Source organism: Dryobates pubescens, chromosome 27, assembly GCF_014839835.1.
Source record: "Dryobates pubescens isolate bDryPub1 chromosome 27, bDryPub1.pri, whole genome shotgun sequence".
Classification (NCBI taxonomy): domain Eukaryota; kingdom Metazoa; phylum Chordata; class Aves; order Piciformes; family Picidae; genus Dryobates; species Dryobates pubescens.
The window spans coordinates 5,784,784-5,803,246 of record NC_071638.1 but is presented as its reverse complement, the minus strand read 5'-3'; the positions used below and the strand labels follow the sequence as shown (position 1 = coordinate 5,803,246).

Here is an 18,463-nt window from a genome sequence, read left to right as displayed (position 1 = left end):
AACCCCTCCCCAGCTTTGTTGCCTTTCTCTGGACACATTCCAGCAAGTCAACATCTTTGCTAAACTGAGGGGCCCAGAACTGGACACAGGACTCAAGGTGTGGCCTAACCAGTGCTTAGTACAGGGGCAGAATGACCTCCCTGCTCCTGCTGGACACACTGTTCCTGATGCAGGCCAGGATGCCATTGGCCTTCTTGGCCACATGGGCACACTGCTGGCTTGTCTTCAGCCCACTACCAACCAGCACCCTCAGGTCCCTTTCTGCCTGGCTGCTCTTCAGCCACTCTGACCCCAGCCTGTAGCAGTGCATGGGGTTGTTTTGGCCAATGTGTAGAACCTGGCACTTAAATGTGTTTGAAAGCTGTAAAAGCCTTTCCAGAGATAAGTTACTGTAATACAGGTGTTGAGAGACTGATTCTACTTGACAGAAGGTGTGGTTGTAAAAATAAGATCTTTGCCAATGTATCACTGCAAGAAAATAGTACTTTAGACCATTTCTTGCAGCAGAATAGCCTGAGTGGCAATTGAGCAGTTGTGAGTTTCTTATGCACTGCACTTTCCTCAATAGCTGTAGTGTGAAGAAGGAGCATCTGTTGGCTCTTCTAGGAGTAAGTGACACTTTTTTCCAAGGGAGTTACACATTAGCCTTCCTAATGTATTAAATTGGTCCTGGTTTTTGTCACTACTTTCTGAGATTGTTTTATTAGCATCCATATGTGTACTGGGAGCAGTAGAGTAAACCTGATCAGGGAAGTCATTGTGCCCCTGTACTCTGCACTGGTTAGGCCACACCTTGAGTACTGTGTCCAGTTCTGGGCCCCTCAGGACACTGAGACACTTGAACGTGTCCGGAGAAGGGCAGCAAGGCTGGGGAGAGGCCTCGAGCACAAGCCCTACAAGAAGAGGCTGAGGGAGCTGGGATTGTTTAGCCTGGAGAAGAGGAGGGTCAGGGGAGACCTTACTGCTGTCTACAACTACCTGAAGGGTGGTTATAGCCAAGAGGGGCTTGGTCTCTTCTCCCAGGCAACGAGCACCAGAACAAGAGGACAGAGTCTCAAGCTGCACCAGGGGAAGTTTAGGCTGGAGGTGAGGAGGAAGTTCTTGACAGAGAGAGTTGTTAGCCATTGGAATGTGCTGCCCAGGAAGGTGGTGGAGTCACCAGCCATGGAGATGTTCAAGAGGGGATTGGACATGGCACTTGGTGCCATGGTTTAGTCGTCATGAGGTCTGTGGTGACAGGTTGGACTTCATGATCTTTGAGGTCTCTTCCAACCTTGGTGATTCTGTGATTCTGTGAAATGCTGCAGTTTTTAGAAGATGGCTAAGTCATCTGAAAAATGACTTTTCTGAACCTCATAGTTTTTTGCTCTAACTACTTTAGTTGCTACAACCACAGCAGTCTGTAGAATGTTTAACCTTCAGCAAGCAGGTTGGTTTTGGTTCAAGTGCTAAAATAATTTTTCTAGGTTTCTTGCATCTTCCTCAGAGGGACTGCTGTAGTTCAGTTGAAAGGCTCAGGATATGGGGGGGTGGTTAGTGCTCAGACTGAGCTCCTGTTCATATCACCTACTACTACTGAGACAGCATGCTTTCCAAGTGCCACTTGCCTAGATCACACATTCCTAAAATCTGGTACCATCTTGTCTTTTTAAGCAGTGTTGCTTTGAAAACCTTTCCTCCACTTAACATATGTTCAGATCATCTGTTTTCTCTAGTGCTTACATGTGGTTCACTTACCTTCAAGCACAATAACCTTTGGAGTTCCAGCATAATGTTTTTAAATTAAGTTTGCATCTGTGTTTGTGTTCAGTGTGTATGTGCTCACACATGAGAAGGAAAGTGGGAGAGGAAGGGCAAACTACAAGCAAACACAGTTGTATCTCTTCATCTTTCTTTTTCTATTTCTTTATCCTTTTAGCCCTTAGAAAGGATTGATTAATATCTCTCAGCCTTCTGAAGGCTGAGTAATCTGGCTATTTTAAGTTTCTCTGAACAGCAGATCACAGCAGCAGTTTGAGATCTGCAGGAACACATGAGTTTGGGTGTTTTTTTTTTCCCTGAAGGATTTATTTGACTGGTAATGTGAGAAACTGAAGCATGCTGTAAGGTTACTTCTTCCAGAGAGGGGACCAGGAAGGCAGAATGTTGATCAGAAGACTGCCAACCTACCTTGTACTGTCAGGCAGTTGGTATTTTACAATAAGCTGAAAGTTGACTGTTCTGTAAAAATCCATTGAAAAATATGCTAAAATATGGTGGGGTTCATGGCAGTACCATATACACCCAAGTCTGCTTTTCAGAAGTAAATTGCTGTGGTTGTGTGTTTCCAGCTCTTCTCCCAGGAGGTAGTTTGACTTCAGCATTAGAGAAAGTTAGGCTTGTAGAACTTCATGCTACCTGAGTCTTCAACAAATTAGGGTGGGGAGAGGTCCTGCATTTTATTACTTTTAATGCTTTTCAGGCTTCTAACTCACTTTTTGAAAGTCTATAACTGAAATCTGTTGAAAAAGGAGGTGGGGAGGGGATGTTGGGGGTTGTGTGTGTTTATTTGTTGTTTTGGGTTTGGTTTGTGGGTTTCTGTTTGTTGGTTTGGTTTTGGTTTTTCAGTTTGTGTGTTGTTTTGTCTTTTTTGGTTTGTTTTGGGTTGTTTGGAGGGTGGGGGGGTGTGGTTTGTTGGTGTTTTGTTGTTATGTTTTAATTTTGTTTATGCAATGCTCATACCTGGCTGACCAAAGCAGTTGAGCTATGAACATAGCCCTAATCACTCAGTCTTGGCCATACATTAAAATACAGGTAGCTTGAGGGAGGAAAGGGAGGCTGGGGAGAAGAAGAGTGTGTGTGGATATTGAGGAAATGGGTACACATGGCTAAGAAGAGTGACGTGAATGAGGGGAGCTGGGAATTTCTTCTTTGGGCAGCAGCCAGTTAGATGAGCTTAGTTCATTGTATTAAACTGGATTTTCATGGAAAAGTCTGTGTTTTCTCCTGACTGCTGAGCTGAATTGTACTGTGGTCAGACTAGCATTAATCAGGAGAAAGCTGAGAGCAGGATACGCGTTTGGTATAGCAACCTGATGAACTGCCTCAGTTGCATCTTACATTAGAATGTCCATTTCTTACCTATTACTTCTGTTTAGTGAGTCCACGAATGATCATCCTCTTTCTCACTTCCCTATAATGTAATGTGATTCATTTCTCAGGTAGCTGGTTTGAGTAAATGTAACGTTACTGTTCACAGATAATGGTTTTGAAACTTCTCTCTGCTTCTGAATAGGTGCTGCAAAGTTGGTAGTGGTCATAGCAATATTTGTATTCACATTCTATGTCATATCTCAAGTGTTTGAAATAAAAATGGATGCAAACTTAGGACACATATTTGGTGAGTAATGACTTTATTTTCTCCAGACATTTAGTAATGTTTACTTGAGCCATATTCAAGAATATCTTGCTCATTGTGCTTTAAGCTTGAATTCGGCTCTTACACTTAAGAATTCTGTGTTTATTTTAAAGGATATCTGTTATTTTATATGTGTAGTACATATATAAAGTTTTCTGTATGAAATATTTAACCTAATCTCTTAATCAGTTTGATTCTTGTGCCTTGTGCTTTTTACAATGTGAAGTATGCATCATTTTAACTGCATTTTGTATTTGCTGGTTCTTAAGGTCTTAGTCTGGTGTTGTAGACTAGGTGACTTCAAAGGAAGTGTCTGTAAATCTACACTCTGCCTTTCTAAAGCTTAAGCAATTCAAAATGTATCTTTTGGGTGGGCTTTTTTTGCTTGCAGAGATACACTGCCATGTACAATTGAATGTGCAGTACCAGCACATTTCAAATACATGCAGGTTCTGCACAGAAAAGGTTTATTAGCAGCTGAGGTGACCTAAAACTCAGGGTCTCTCTTGAACCAACTGTACCTTTACAGGGTTTTTTTGTTACAAAACCTCCACAATTTTAGGGTTCATGTTATTTAACTCCAGCTTACTATATTGTGAGCCAGCATCTGAACCAGTCACCAGAGCCATCTTTAATAATCATTGAAGAGACACAGGTGTCCTTAGGAATTGTAAATGTGTCCACAATGAGGTCACTTCTTCTGTCCTCAGAAAAGGAGTCACAAATGGCTGGGCTCAAATACAGCCAAGTTGCAGGCTTCCAGTGTTAGGTGAAAGGAACCCCATCCTGGTGAAGCTGTAGGAAGGGAATCAATTTCACTGTCATGCCCACACGTCCATAAATCCCTGGGGATTTTGTTCTCCATAATTCTTTGTGTTAATTGGAGAGTCATAAATTAAGGCAGCGCTTCTAAATATGGTTCCTAATCGCTTTCCTCCTACTACTGTGTAGAGGCTCATGTTTTTATTGGAACACTCTGTTCAGATGTATTTGGTACTTCTCTTTACAAGGGTACAGAAAGGTTTTTTAATTTATAGGCTATTGATAGCAGATGACACTTTAATAGCAACACATTGTAAAACTTACTTTTTTGCATTTTAGCTCGGTCAGCACTGGATGCAGCTGCACGCTGTGAGTATTCACGTGCATGTCTTACTGCTGTGACTTGCCTCTGCTTCATAACAAAGGCTGTGGGATTTTCTCAGTTAACAAAGTCTTAATTATGCTTTAAATGCAACTTCTTTTCCTGATCTTCCTAAATTTCTGTTGAAGGGGTTTTTGCCAGCATATCATTTGTTTGTCTTTGGATGACTGTGCCAGAGAAAGAAACAGAGTGAAAACAAGAAGTAGAGTAATGAGATAGTGTGGGAACCTGGATTATTTATGATGCTATGAAACTGTAGATGACATATGGTTTGTCTTTGCTCTTTTTCTTGAATTCCTTCAGAAAGCTAACTGGTATTTCTTAGCCTGCTCGTGGTCTTGTCTCTCAAGTCCTGTTGTATTTCTTTTTGAAAGCTACAAAACCTCCAAGATACAAATGTGGCATCTCTAAAGCTTGTCCTGAAAAGCATTTTGCATTCAAAATGGCAAGTGGAGCAGCAAACGTAGTCGGACCTAAAATTTGTGTAGAAGATAATGTGTAAGTATTTGTTACCACTTGTCTTGAGTATCTCCTTCAAATGCTGTCCTGGATCACTTCGCACACAAAAATCAGTAGTTTAAATAATTCCTCATATGTTTTGCTTTGTTAGTGTGGTTTGACCATATGAAAAAAAAGTTGTTTTGCATGATAACTTAACCTGTGCTGAATGCAGAAATGTATGCTATTTTTGATACACACAAGATAGCTTACTCTTATTTAAGGATTACAAACTAAAAGGATTAGTTAGGCTTTGTTATGTCAGATGCAAATTTGCCTCCAGGCAACCTGTTGGGGTTGTTTTGCATCAAACTCTATTTTTAAATCATTCCTCTTGGTTCTTCTTCTCAACATCACCAGCTGAAACAGTGCTGTGGAACTGTCTTTTGCAAGTAATCTTTTATAGAACCATAGAATCAATAAGGTTGGAAAAGACCTCAAAGATCATCAAGCCCAACGTGTCACCACAGACCTCATGACCACTAGACCATGGCACCAAGTGCCACGTCCAATCCCCTCTTGAACACCTCCAGGGATGGTGACTCCACCACCTCCCTGGGCAGCACATTCCAATGGCTAACAGCTCTCTCTGTGAAGAACTTTCTCCTCAGTGGGTAATTTCAACCCCCCAGCAGGCCATACACTTCAGAAGAACAAAGCCCTTACACAGCTGCAATGCAAGGAATCCTTTCTAACTTTACATCTACTCTGCTTCTTGTGTTCAGGCAGAGTGATTTCTCCAGGTACCTTTTGTATTTTTCAGTGGAATCTCCTCATCCATGGCCACCTGAGAGCATCATAAAAGCCAGAAAGAAAATCCCAGTTCCAGAGTGGAGTCCTTACTTTAAACTTAAACTTAACTGTTTCCATAGTACTAATGTCAGAACATGTCTTCTACTTTCTCTTAAAAGATGACCTCAAAAGGGAAAAACAATATTTTAATGATGAGTAGTTACTTAATATTGCTGATGATAACCAAAGGTAATAAAATGATTGTGAAATAAGGAAAGGCTTGAAACATAGTTTGGTATTGAGTTTGTCTTGTATTTCTAATCATATTTTTAACACAGTAGTAGCAGTAGTACTGTGCATATAGTTTTTTACTGAATACCTTTCAGTAATCCCCATAAGAGGAATATTAATATTTATTTATAGACTCTTTGTTGCTCTTGCGTTGTTTCTGCTTGTTGTCACAGCATGCACCTTCATCTGATTCAGTTTTGCATGCCACTTGCCAGACATGATTTTAGCATTGGCAGAAGGAGATTTTTTGGTTTTTATTTTTTTAATAGCAGTCAGACTTAGAAGCTTTTAAGCATTTTCATTTGAACCACTCCAGTTTAGCTGTGTCTCAGCACATGCTATGTTAGTAGAGTGATTCAGGTAGCACATGCAGGTGTTAGTGCTAATGAATTCTAGAGCAGACTTGCAACTTCACTGAACAGCATAACCCCATGTAATATAACAAACAGCATGATTAATCTATAAGATAATAATGCATTTTCTGTCACTTTGAAGTAACTCTGATTAATCTTAGGATCTTAAAGAGAGGACTATTTTTAGTGCTGTCTCTAGCAACTAAGATGTAGCTTTTTTTTTTTTCCCTGACAACTAGATGCATGCAACTTCTTTGCCTTGTGTTATTAGTAGAAACACAAGCAGCAATCAAAATTCAAGCTGTTCTTCTGGGAGACTGACTTAGCTCAAGCTTGTAGGAGTGTTTGCTGTGAGGCGTCACAGCGGTCAGGGAGTGTGTGCAAAATGAGGATGAGCTCACCATTGGCACGTACTGAGGAAAAGCTGCTAAGTTTTGCTGTACATTCTTCTTACTGATTCATTTTGGGACTTTTGACAGTTTTATCTGCTCTCTCTGCATGGCATTTTTGTTGATGTTAGTAGACATGCTACATGTTGGTCTCTTCTCCCAGGCAGCCAGTACCAGAACAAGAGGACACAGTCTCAGGCTGCACCAGGAGAGGTTTAGGTTGGATGTTAGGAGGAAGTTCTATACAGAGAGAGTGATTGCCCATTGGAATGGGCTGCCAGGGGAGGTGGTGGAGTTGCCATCATTGGAGGTTTTCAGGAGGAGACTTGATGGGGTGCTTGGTGCCATGGGTTAGTTGTTTAGGTGGGTTGGATTGGTTGATGGGTTGGATGCGATGATCTTGAAGGTCTCTTCCAACCTGGTCTATTCTATGTATTCTATGTATTCTCACTCTGGTTGCTAGGAAGCTTTGTATCTGTGAAGACCCAAGTGATTCACTGATTCAAAGTTGTGGAAGTGAAAGTAATATTTTTTTGTTCCAGGATTGTAGCTCATGATTTTGGTGGTTTGCTTTTTGTGGTGTTGGCTTGGGGCTTTATTTTTCTGTTGTGCATGTGTGTGTGTGTGTGTGTTTGTTTTTAATGTCTAGGTTACTGGTTAACTAAGAGGAGATTGTTGTTCCTGTCCAACCAAAGGAAAAAACTGAAATAAAAATCCTCTACTGGATATTTCACTGAAGAAAGTGATGCAAAGCAAATAGATGCTGGCTAGAAATCCTCTTTTCTTTTAATACCAGTGTGTTCCTTGGTACACAGCTATTGGAGTCCTAAGTATAGATTCCCTTGACAAAAATCTTTCTGAGTTCATTCAGAGGAGGACTCGTAATGTTTATTTAAATGTGCAGCGGAAAGCTTGTTTCAGTCTTTTCTTCTCTCTTGCTTTGCTAATAAAACCTTTGATTGCTCTTTAAAAAGCTGCCTCTAACTTGTTGGCTGTAAATGGTGGGCAGACTTCTAAAAGTGGTGAACGACTGCCCTCTTGTGAGGAAACGGTCGCATTACAGCCGGTAGTGTTTGACGTAGTGCACAAACTGTATGGGGAGTGTAAAGCAGAAACTCGGAGCTCTGGCAGTACTTATTTCCCCTTCCATAGCTCTTTTTTTAGTGATGCTCTAGGAACTCTCTGTGGGTTGAGAGCTCTAAAGGTGACGATGTCATTTAGAATGCATTTAATATCTCAGTTTTTCATCGTATATGTGTTTTGGTTTGCAATTCTGCTGTCGAGAAATTCAGTTACAGCCTCACTCTCCTATACTGGAAGGACATCATCCAGATTAGAAGAAACATGCTGTAGCCATCATGGGCTTTTCAGAAGAAGGGGCAATATAGCAATACTTCTTTACCAGCAACTGCTCTGTGCTATTTTACAACTTCTATTAGGAAGTCTTCTAGCAGAATGCTGTGCTACACTCCTTTGATAATTTGCAATTCTAGCATTCATATTGCCAGGAAATTTTGTAGCCCGAATTCCATTATAACTTCTGTTACATGTCTCTAGATCTCCTGCATGCATTCACCCCTGTATTGGATTTTTACTATTTTTTATTATCACTACAGTGGCTGGAGAGGAGCCAGGCAGAAAGGGACCCTGGGGGTACTGGTTGATGGTAGGCTGAACGTGAGCCTGCAGTGTGCCCAGGTGGCCAAGAGGGCCAATGGCATCCTGGCCTGCATCAGGAACAGTGTGGCCAGCAGGAGCAGGGAGATAATTCTGCCCCTGTACACAGCACTGGTTAGGCCACACCTTGAGTCCTGTGTCCAGTTCTGGGCCCCTCAGTTTAGGAAAGATGTTGAGTTGCTGGAACATGTCGAGAGAAGGGCAACAAAGTTGGTGAGGGGTTTGGAGCACAAGCCCTATGAAGAGGGGCTGTGGGAGCTGGGATTGTTTAGCCTGGAGAAGAGGAGGCTCAGGGGAGACTTTCTTGCTGTCTACAACTACCTGAAGGGAGGTTGTAGACAGGTGGGGGTTCGTCTCTTCTCCCAGGCAACCAGCACCAGAACGAGAGGACACAGTCTCAAGCTGCACAAAGGGAGGTTTAGGCTGGATGTTAGGAAGAAATTCTTCACAGAAAGAGTGATTGGCCATTGGAATGTGCTGCCCAGGGAGGTGGTGGAGTCACCATCACTGGTCGTGTTTAGGAAGAGACTGGATGGGGTGCTTGGTGCCATGGGTTAGTTGATTAGATGGTGTTGGATGATAGGTTGGACTCGATGATCTCAAAGGTATCTTCCAACCGGGTCTGGTCTATTCTATTCTATTCTATATATTGTGACAGTTTTGTTGGGATGTGTAGCTGTGCTTCAAGATCATACTAAACTTCTGTTTGAGGTCTCATCAACACATTAACTGTTTTTCTTGGATTTAGGTTTCCTTTTATAGGTACAAGTGCTGACCACTTTGACTTTATTGTTCTGGTGCGATGCTGTAATTTCAGTTAGATTTTAAACTCATTAACACATGTTTTTGTCATATGCTTACACAAGAAGCTTAAAGTGTTGATTATGCAACTGTGCCAAGCTCCTCAAATAATTTGTTTTAGGCTCTTAACTACAAGAATGCTCTTAAGTACATGAATAGCTGTTTATGTTTCATAACTCTTTTAATATACATAGACTTTGAAACCAAGTTGATTAAGCAATCAAGTGATCAAACGAAATGGATACAGCTGGGGATATTTGATCTATTGTTGTCAGTTCAGTGATGCCATAAGGGCCCATAGATTAGTTCAAGTAGATTTTTGCTTAAGTACTCAAGATCACATAGTCTTTCAATGCTTTTATCTTTTACAATTTGATCCTGTTTGAACTATTTCACGACAGCGAGTTGTCCTGTTAAAGATCAATATGTTTGTTTGCTTGTTTGTTTCAGTTTAATGAGTGGGGTCAAAAATAATGTTGGCAGAGGAATAAATGTGGCCTTGGTCAATGGTAAGTGAGCTGATGGTCTTCATTTTCAAATTGTTTCTAAAATGTAAAGAAAAATACCTGGGGATGGTGAAAGCCAGGCAGGAGGAGAAAAGGAAGTATTCAGCATTTTAATACTGAGATGATGTCAGCTGTTGGCACTTCTTGTTGTTAGAGAACTGAAAAAATGCATTTCTGGTTGTAAAAAAGTGTAGTGAAAACAATCACCACAGCACACTCTATCTTGGTGACACACCAGATAAATTCCTAATGCACTCATAGAATGGAGAACAACATGAGGTGCATATTACATGTTATGGCTTCATTGTTGTCTCTACTATGTATATCAATAGCAAAACATAACTGCAGCAAAACATGGAGTGTAATTTTAATCTCTCTTACTTTCCATGTTACACTAAGGGCAACCTTTAGCTGTACTATCTACTTTTACTTTAAAAAAAAAAAGGCAAATACATGAAGTGAATTCTCTTACTTGGTTTTAGAGGCTATAGGCTTGCTTTATTTTATATTCCACCTGAAGCAAAATCAGAGGTTGGCATCGTTTCTCTTTTTTTCCCTATACTTATTCACAAGTTACTGGGCTGTTGGTGGAGCAATCTTCATAAGAGTTACCACAGTAATTGATTTCTATGGTGTATTCTGCAGCACTTCTGAAAGAATCATTGAGAGCTATTGGGCATGGTGTCAGAGAAGGAATTTGGGCTCTATTTGACAAGAATTTTTAATTTTTTTTCCAGGTAAAACAGGAGAGCCATTAGACACAAAATTCTTTGACATGTGGGGAGGAGGTAGGTGCAATTACTTTAAGTGGTTAGAGAGAACCAACTTAAATAACTCCTTGTTGTTGTTTTGGGGCTTTTTTTTTCAGGTTTGGTTCAGGGGTTGTTTTTTTTGGTGGTGATGGTGGGGTTGGTTGGTTTGGTTTGTTCCCATCACAGAAACACCAAGGTTGGAAGAGACCTCAAAGATCATCAAGTCCAACCTGTCACCACAGACCTCATGACTAAACCATGACACCAAGTGCCACATCCAGTCCCCTCTTGAACACCTCCAGGGATAGGTGACTCTGCCACCTCCCTGGGCATCACATTCCAATGGCTAACAACTCTCTCAGTGAAGAACTTTCTCCTCACCTCCAGCCTAAACTTCCCCTGGTGCAGCTTGAGACTGTGTCCTCTCATTCTGGTGCTGGTTGCCTGGGAGAAGAGACCAAACCCCTCCTGGCTACAGCCACCCTTCAGGTAGTTGTAGAGAGCAATAAGGTCTCCCCTGAGCCTCCTCTTCTCCAGGCTAAACAACCCCAGCTCCCTCAGCCTCTCCTTACAGGGCTGTGCTCGAGGCCTCTCCCCAGCCTTGTTGCCCTTCTCTGGACACGTTCAAGAGTCTCAATGTCCTTCTTAAACTGAGGGGCCCAGAGCTGGACACAGTACTCAAGGTGTGGCCAGTGCTGAGTACAGGGGCACAAAGACTTCCCTGCTCCTGTTGGCCACACTATTCTTGATGCATGCCAGGATGCCACTGGCCTTCTTGGCCACCTGGGCACACTGCTGGCTCATGTTCAGCCAGCTGTCAATCAGCACCCCCCGTGTCCCTTTCTGTTTGACAGCTTTTAAGATGGTAGTTCTGAGAGTTCTTCACCTCTACCTCTCTAATTGTGAGGAGAGTGCAACTTGAGAAAGTTAAATAGTTGAGGTGGGAGGGAATGATATGATCAAACACTCATTCTCCCTGGTAGTTCCCCCTAGCGCTTTATGTCTTTGTGCTATGGATCAAAATCTCTCTGTAAAAGGAAAGAGCTCCCTCTGATGTATTTCATCTTTCTCCCACTGAGCATCGTTTTATACATTTATAAGTACATTTACAAATACACTTAAAGGAATGTCTTTGCAGGAAGGCATTGCAGGTGTTTCATTGTGGAGGGAGTGAGTGTTATTGAACAGCTTTGTGCCCTTCCTCTTTTCAGACGTGGCACCGTTCATTGAATTTCTGAAGTCTATCCAGGATGGAACGATAGTGCTAATGGGAACATACGATGATGGTGCAACCAAGTAGGTCCTTGATTTGTAGATCGTAAGCACTGCTTAAACTTCAGAATGCTTGTTTTATACTATGCTTCCAGGATTTTGTTCTATTTTCTTATAATGCTAATGTGATTTGGGGACCACACAGATTAGGTTAAAGCTAACGCAAGCATAATAGGTTATGTGTGCGTTTTGCCTAGAGCTCTGTTGGAGGCATACTTTTGTGATACTAAGAACAGAGAAACAATGCAGTTAGGCCCTTTAGCATAAATATCACAAGTTTCTGAAATGCTGAAAACACTGGAGATTAATAGCTGCCTAGTTTGTGTTTGCTTAATCAGTATACTTGGCTGACTTTTATTACTCCTCTAAGAAAATATTTATGTAACGAGACAACGTCAAACCCATCCAACAACTGCTTGCTCATAGCTGTGAAGAATAGGTTTACATGCCAGGCATTTTAAGTTTGGGGTTTTTTTAAACCCATAACCTTATCTTTACTGGTTCCTGATGATCTGGTAGGTTTCTAGCTGCTCTCCTAGAATTTGTCCCCACTTTTGATGTTTTAGGTAAAAACTAGACTCGGTTTCAATAATCATGTCACAGCTGATGTTTTTGAAAGCTTTTCTGCAGGTACCCTATTAGCTGAACAAGAAGGTAAAATTGGCCCACTCATTGACACCCAGAAACTGCTGCTTATTAGTGATACCACATAATGAACCAAAAGCTTATCTCTGGTGCTTGACAGTAATCAGAAATGCCAGTTCTTTAAACAGTTAAACTGTGAAGAGCTAACATGTTCAAGAGATAGATGTCTGTCTTTTCTAAATGTAAGCTGCCCTAATCCTGGAGAAATTTGGGATGTGAGTTGTGCAAATAATCTCCAAAGTGCTTCCCCTTTCTATAATTTCAGCTGTAACTCAGCAGTAGTAATCAAAAGTTGTGTGTGTTGTTTAGTTGGGCAAATAGAGTAACTGAAAGGAGGAAATAAAGAGCTGTTACTTGGACATTTTTGAATGATACTTTATCATGCTACAGAACTGTTTTCCCTTTCATCTGACTTAAACCTCCAGGCACTGAGCCATGCTGTGGGGCATCACTGTGCATTTTGAATTAACTGACCCAAGCAGACAAGGCCATTCTTCTGATCTAAAATATCTTTTACTTTATCTAGACTTCAGCATGAGCCTGTAAAGAATGTTTACTTTAAAGGTTGACTTTTTTAGTTGCTTGGGGAATTGCTAACATGATTTGAGATGTGTGTATAAATTCTCACAGGAGGGGGTTCTTGGCTTTTGTTGGTGTACTGATAGGTATGTATGCTATAGTATTAAAGAGCCAGTGCTCTTTAGATCAGGTGATTTCAGAAGTAGCCTTATCTGATTTTGAAAGCTAGATCTTGTTCAATATTGACTGACTTAAACTATATTTAATCAGAGTTAAGCTGAATGTTCCACAAAGTGAATGTTCCATGAGTGAAAGCTCTAAGGGCATGTGTTTTATTCACATTCTGAACTTTTCTGTTTTCTTTTCAAGGCTTAATGAGGAAGCACGGAAACTGATTGCCGAATTAGGAAGCACATCTATTACTAACCTTGGCTTTAGAGATAACTGGGTCTTCTGTGGTGGAAAAGGAATTAAGACTAAAAGCCCTTTTGAACAGGTCTGTGATTCTACAACTTACTGGGAATGTAACAGCTTGCATTAGTAAAAGCATGGCTGGGCTAGCAACTGGCTGGAGGGTTGAGCCCAGAGAGTGGTGGTGAATGGTGCCACATCCAGCTGGCAGCCAGGCACTAGTGGTGTCCCCCAGGGATGAGTGTTGGGCCCAGTGCTGTTCAATATCTTTATTGATGATCTGGATGAGGGCATTGAGTCCATCATTAGTAAGTTTGCAGACAACACTAAGTTGGGGGCAGGAGTCGACCTGTTAGAGGGTAGGAGAGCTCTGCAGAGGGACCTTGAAAGGCTGGACAGATGCATGGAGTCCAACATGATGGCATTTAACAAGTCCAAGTGCCATGCAGCACTACCGGCTGGGGACAGAGTGGCTGGAGAGCAGTCAGGCAGAAAGGGACCTGGGGGTGGTTGCTTGGTGGAAAAAGAAATCCCTAATTTACTAAAAAAGCAGGCATTCAACATTAAATAGTGTTCTTCAAAATCTGACTGTTCTCACTGCCTTAGAAGTTTACTATCCCTTTTTTTTTTTTGACTAGTGGTTCATTCTGAGGCAGTTGTTCTTTTCCTTGCTTGTCTCTCTTCCAAAATAAACATCCAGAATTAGTTGTAAAAGTATTTTCTTCATTTGGCTCAACTGTTTTTAGCATACACTTGTTTGAGCAAATGTACACGGTGTGGTGAGTACTGGAGGATCATTATATTTGATGCAAATTGCAAAAAGCTAGTCATAGAAGCAATAAGGTTGGAAAAGACCTCAAAGATCATCAAGTCCAACCTGTCACCCAGCACCTCATGACTACTGAACCATGGCACCAAATGCCACGTCCAATCCCCTCTTGAACACCTCCAAGGACAGTAACTCCACCACATCCTTGGGCAGCACATTCCAATGGCTAACAAGTCTCTCTGTGAAGAACTTCCTCCTCACCTCCAGCCTAAACTTCCCCTGGTGCAGCTTGAGACTGTCCTCTTGTTCTGGTGCTGGTTGCCTGGGAGAAGAGACCAACCCCCTCCTGGCTACAGCCACCCTTCAGGTAGTTGTAGAGAGCAATAAGGTCACCCCTGAGCCTCCTCTTCTCCAGGTTAAACAACCCCAGCTCCCTCAGCCTCTCCTCATAGGCACTTGTGCTCAAGGCCTCTCACAATGGTGTATTCTCTTTGTCCATGGCCTTCAGAAATCACAAATGCCAGTAAAATACCTTTTAAAGTTGTGAATCAAAGCAAAAGGATAAACAACTGTGTTAATGGTAGATTGGTGCTTTCTGTTTATAGCATATAAAGAACAACAAGGACACAAACAAGTACGAAGGCTGGCCAGAAGTTGTCGAGATGGAAGGCTGTATCCCCCAGAAGCAAGACTAAATGACCAGAAGAAGAAATGAGAAAGACTATGGAAGAAAATGCACTTTCTGCTATTATTAGGGAGAGGGCTATGAAGGAGACTGTACTGTAAATAATCTTTTTAAAGCATGCAGCCATCTTGTCGGTGTGTGCATGAGCACTGACATTTTGAATATTGGGATTATTTATTGCTAACACACATAGAAATCCTTCTTTTTTTTTGGTTTTGGTTTTTTTTTTTTTGGTGTAAATATGTCCAAAATAAAATAAACATCAAATAATTTCTATGCAGGTTTCTTTAAAAGCACAGTATTTAGTTTGCCTGTGGTGAAGGACACCTTGTAGATCAGCTGGCTCATAAATTGCATATGCAGATAATAAAGAGATCCTGACAAATATTGTACTGTCCTCTTAACAGCGTAACGTTGCTGTATGTAACCTTTGTGACATATTGTAGATTTTAGTGATAAGTTAATAAAGAACTCTAATTTTTCTTTTTATCCTCTGCCTTTTTAAGGGCAACATCACTTTTTATTCAAGCTATTCGGTTATTCCAGTGTGAAGTGATCCAGAACTGAGTAATCGGCAGAGAGTACCGGATACTGTAACCCAAATTTGCCATGAGAAGCACAAGAGAAATTATTTCTATTAGGGTAAGAAGCAAAATAAATGTATAAATAGCATGTTGTGATATTTAAAAGCTGTTTGGAAGGATTTGCACTTGACTTGAAAAATACTCTTTACTTTGCAGAAGAGACAATGGTGTGTTAAGTAGCAGTACTGTGGTTAACTCATTCCATTTTTATTGCCGTTCTTATACTGCTCCTTGACCATCAATTCTCTCTGTGACTATTGAGCTCTAGTGGCTAGTCACATGCTAAGTGTGCATTATGGAGCAGCTTAGTTCATCAGTAATTTCCCATCCTGAGGATCCTGTTAGGAAGCAGTATGCCTTCTAGGGAGAGTTGTTTCAGAGGACACAATGGTGCAACCGTTGCCACTTAGGTTGCTTCCAATGTGAGCTGAGGCAATTGGTTCTTCCAGTGAGATGTTAGAGATGTGACATTTAACTGACAATAGGGTTTGGTGGTGGGTGGGGGTTTTTTGTTGTTGTCTGTTTGTTTTATTTTGGGTTTGGTGGATTTTGTTTTTGTTGGGGTTTTTTTGATAGGAAAATGGACCAAGTTGAAGTGACCTTATTCTTTAGCTTGTATTAGAGCTCTGAGAAAACGTTGTTTTCTCAGGAAGCTTGTTTCTTTTCAGTAGGGTCAGCTAGAGCTTTTGCTGAAATTAAGCTATTAACAGTGTAACTGATGATGTTGGTATTGACCAGATAGGGGCTGACATGACTTCTGGTATAATCTTCAAAACCTTCCAGCTGGTAACATGGGACAAGAAACCTCAGAAGATTTTTCAGGAGCACACAGGAGTGGTGCTCAAAAGACTCCTATTGCTGATGTCTCCTGAGACAAACTTAATTCTGTGCACTAAAATTTTCAAGCAATGTTGGGAATTGCCTTCTATAACCTGTGATAGCAGAATAAGACTGGATTCTGAGTTGTTCTGTATGTTTAGCTAGCTTGACAAAGAATGTGATTATTCCCTCAAGTTTAGTGTAGAAAAGCAATAAATGCACCTTATCCAGTGAAACTGCTTTTGTTAATGGTTGCAGATTTTCTTGTGTAGGGCTGCCCTGGAAGGGGCATTAAGAAGATGGTGTGAGAAACAAGCTCACTGCTTAATTTTATGTACAACCAGTTTATCATCAAATAAAGGCAAAACAGTGCTGGGTGCGTAGCAGGTTTGCTAGAGGTGCACCATAACAACACGAGTTGAACCTATATAGACGTCAAACATACATATACATACATTTCCCCAGCACCCTCCCACCCCTCTCCATCAGGGCTGGGACAAAACCTACACTTTTGACCTGGCCAGTCTTCAGACATCTTGGTGCCTCACCTTTCTCTCCCAATACACAAGGATCGAACCCCACACAACACAAACTATGACCAACCAATCAGCCCAAAGATTGAACCTCACTGTCCCCAGCAATTCCCCTTGCGAAACCCAAATATTACACTTTCTCACAATAGCTAAATCTGTTTTGAGCCACTGCCCCTCTGTCCTCCCTCTCTGTTGCAGGGTCTGGATTGAGCTCGAGGAGCCTAATAGAATCATAGAATCAATAAGGTTGGAAAAGACCTCAGAGATCCTCAAGTCCAACCTGTCACCCAAGACCTCATGACTACTAAACCATGGCACCAAGTGCCACATCCAATCCCCTCTTGAACACCTCCAGGGATGGTGACTCTACCACCTCCCTGGGCAGCCTATTCCAATGGCTAACAACTCTCTCTGTGAAGAACTTTCTCCTCACCTCGAGTCTAAACTTCCCCTGGTGCAGCTTAAGACTGTGTCCCCTTGTTCTGGTGCTGCTTGCCTGGGAGAAGAGACCAACCCCCTCCTGGCTACAACCTCTTTTCAGGCAGTTGTAGACAGCAGTAAGGTCTGCCCTGAGCCTCCTCTTCTCCTCTTACTCCTAAGAAAGAAGACTTTCTGATAAAGCTTATCCATATTTCATTTGGGTTACCAAACACAAAGATTACTTTTTTGGCCTCCCTGGACTCTCCTACAGGTGACGGTAGGAAGTAGTCAGTTGCAAAGATGAAGGCATTTTCTGCAGTTTGATTCATGTCAAAGTAGTTGTATATGACAAAGCTTCAGGATGCATATGGGAATGTTTGCAGCATCTAGCAGGCTTGTTGAGAAGGGAATGGTGAGGAGAGAAAAGAGTGGGTGCGTGCTTACCTCAAAATGTGCAGCTCTGGGCAGAGTAGAAGACACAAGAAGGCTGTAACTTTCCAATAGACTAGAATAGAATAGACCAGGTTGGAAGAGACCTTCAAGATCATCACATTCAACCCATCAACCAATCCAACCCACCTAAACAACTAAACCATGGCACCAAGCACCCCATCAAGTCTCCTCCTGAACACCTCCAATGATGGTGACTCCACCACCTCCCCAGGCAGCCCATTGCAATGGGCAATCACTCTCTCTGTATAGAACTTCTTCCTAACATCCAGCCTAAACCTTCCCTGGTGCAGCCTGAGACTGTGTCCTCTTGTTCTGGTGCTGGCTGCCTGGGAGAAGAGACCAACATCTGCCTGTCTACAACCTCCCTTCAGGTAGTTGCAAGCAAGGAGTACCCAGCTGGGATTCAAGCCATGTGAAGATGACTTTGTTGTCAAACCACAGTTCTCAATTGCTGCACAGGGTTTCTTTGTATGAATAACAGGAGCTTTAAGGTGTGCCCTCTACATCTTTCCTACTGTCTTTCATGATGAAACTTCCCTTTTCTTTTTCTCCTTTGCCCCCAACGCCCTCCCCACCCCACTCTGGAAACAGTAGAGCTTTTTACAGCTTTAGTTTCCTGAGTGCAGGTTTGGAGAAAGCTTCCTTTTGCTCAGCTTGTTTTGCTTTCCAGAAGTCTTACTGTGGCACCTAGTTCTCTCAAACATAGGTGCGACTACTGAATGCTTGATGCATATGTAATGTCTCCTGAGCTGTTTGGACTGTCTGCAGTCTGAGTGTTTTCCAAGAATGAGTGTATTAATAAAATAGGCACCA

At 41.8% G+C, this 18,463-nt stretch overlaps 1 protein-coding gene across 2 annotated transcripts in view; it reads left to right on the top strand.

Annotated features, from left to right (window-relative positions):
* The window catches only part of FAM3C (FAM3 metabolism regulating signaling molecule C), a 33,422-nt gene extending 18,358 nt beyond the window's left edge, over positions 1 to 15,064 (top strand). Inside the window, exons 3-10 of one of the 2 annotated variants that reach the window (XM_054173882.1) lie at positions 3,275 to 3,379; positions 4,499 to 4,528; positions 4,916 to 5,039; positions 9,733 to 9,791; positions 10,526 to 10,576; positions 11,752 to 11,836; positions 13,346 to 13,472; positions 14,762 to 15,064. In XM_054173882.1, coding sequence (XP_054029857.1) covers positions 3,275 to 3,379; positions 4,499 to 4,528; positions 4,916 to 5,039; positions 9,733 to 9,791; positions 10,526 to 10,576; positions 11,752 to 11,836; positions 13,346 to 13,472; positions 14,762 to 14,851 — 671 coding nt within the window. In that variant the 3' untranslated portion in view covers positions 14,852 to 15,064. The remainder of the gene's footprint in view (positions 1 to 3,274; positions 3,380 to 4,498; positions 4,529 to 4,915; positions 5,040 to 9,732; positions 9,792 to 10,525; positions 10,577 to 11,751; positions 11,837 to 13,345; positions 13,473 to 14,761) is intronic. The other variant, XM_054173883.1, reaches the window with a different exon arrangement.
* Positions 15,065 to 18,463: the final 3,399 nt, after the last annotated feature.